Source organism: Apteryx rowi, unplaced genomic scaffold (assembly GCF_003343035.1).
Source record: "Apteryx rowi isolate R43461 unplaced genomic scaffold, aptRow1 scaffold_1679, whole genome shotgun sequence".
In the NCBI taxonomy this organism is placed as follows: domain Eukaryota; kingdom Metazoa; phylum Chordata; class Aves; order Apterygiformes; family Apterygidae; genus Apteryx; species Apteryx rowi.
This window is the reverse complement of record NW_020447951.1, coordinates 14,159-15,508: the sequence shown is the minus strand read 5'-3', so window position 1 is coordinate 15,508 and position 1,350 is coordinate 14,159. Positions and strand designations below refer to the sequence as shown.

Below are 1,350 nucleotides of genomic sequence, written 5' to 3'. Positions count from 1 at the left end.
GGCCCCAGGGTGTCCTGGGGTCTGGGGGGGGGATTTGGAAGGGTCCCAGGGGGTCCCGGGTTTGGGGGTCTCCAGCTTTGGGGTGGCCCCAGAATCCCAGGATCCCAGTTTTGGGGGTTCTCTGGCCTGGAAATCCCAAGTTTGGGGATCCCCAGGTTTGGGGGTGCCCCGGGGGTCCCAAGGTTCAGGGTGCCCCAGGACCAGGGGTGCCCTGGGCTTTGGGGTTGCCCCAGGGGGACCCAGAGGGTCCCAGATTCAGGGGTGCTGGGTCCAAGGGGCACCCAGGGGGTCCCAGATTTGGGGGTGCAGGGTCTGTGGGTGCCTGGGTCCAAGGGGTGCCCAGGGGGTCCCAGATTTGGGGGTGCAGGGTCTGTGGGTGCCTGGGGGATCCCAGATTTGGGGGTCCCGGGTTTGGGGGTGCCCAGGGGGTCCCAGGTTTGGGGGTCCTGGGTCTGGGGGGTGCCTGGGGGTTCCCAGATTTGGGGGTCCCAGATTCGGGGGTGCCGGGGCGCTGCTCACCTTTGGGCCCCTTGATGAGCTTCACCTCGACGACCTTCTCGGCCAGGGCCTTGCGGCGCATGACGTAGAGGCGGACGATGGCGCCGGCCTCCTTGAGGGCCTCCACGGCGGTGCTGTGCGTCACCTCCCGCACGTCCACGTCGTTCACGAAGAGGATGCTGTCGTTGACCCTGCACCCGCCCCGCTCAGCGCCCGCGGACCGGCCGGCGGGTGAGCGCGCACGCGAGCGAGGCTGCCGCGCCAGGAGATTCCCCGCGGCCTCGCACGTCCTCGCACAGCCCCGTGGGTCCTCGCACGTCCTCGCACGGCTCCGTGCACCCTCACGCGTCCTCGCACGTCCCCGTGCACCCTCGCACGTCCTCGCACGGCCCCGCGCGTCCCCTACCTGAGGCGGCCGTCCTGGGCGGCGGCGCCGCCGGGGATGATCTTGGTGATGAAGATGCTGGGGTCGTCGCCCACGTGGGGGTTGTCGGTGCCCCCCGCGATGCTGAAGCCCAGCCCCGAGTTGCCCTGCCGCCGCGACGCCCCGTCAGCCCGCGGGGGGCCAGAGCGGGGGGGCGCGGGGGAGCCCTGAAGGGTCCCGGGGGTCCCCGCGGGGTGTCCAAGGGGGTACTGGGGATCCCCGGGGGGGTATTGGGGGGCACTGGGGGGCGCTGGGTGGTCCCTGGGGGTCCCCGAAGGGGCACTGGGGGGTATTAGGGGTCCCTGGGGGTCTCCAAGGGGGTTCCCAGGGGTGTCCAAGGGGGCGTTGGGGGTCCCTGGGAGTCCCCAGAGGGTATTGGGGGTCCCCAGGGGGTGTTCTGGGGGTCCTTGGCAGCCCCAGGGGGTGTT

General features: G+C 71.6%; 1 protein-coding gene across 1 annotated transcript in view; it reads right to left on the bottom strand.

Moving 5' to 3' along the window:
- Positions 1 to 1,350, bottom strand: part of LOC112963324 (disks large homolog 4-like) — a 21,926-nt gene that overhangs the window by 10,941 nt on the left and 9,635 nt on the right. Inside the window, exons 2-3 of the mRNA XM_026060250.1 lie at positions 905 to 1,277; positions 520 to 689 (exon numbers count right to left, since the gene is read on the bottom strand). Of these exons, the coding sequence (XP_025916035.1) occupies positions 520 to 689; positions 905 to 1,277 (543 nt within the window). The remainder of the gene's footprint in view (positions 1 to 519; positions 690 to 904; positions 1,278 to 1,350) is intronic.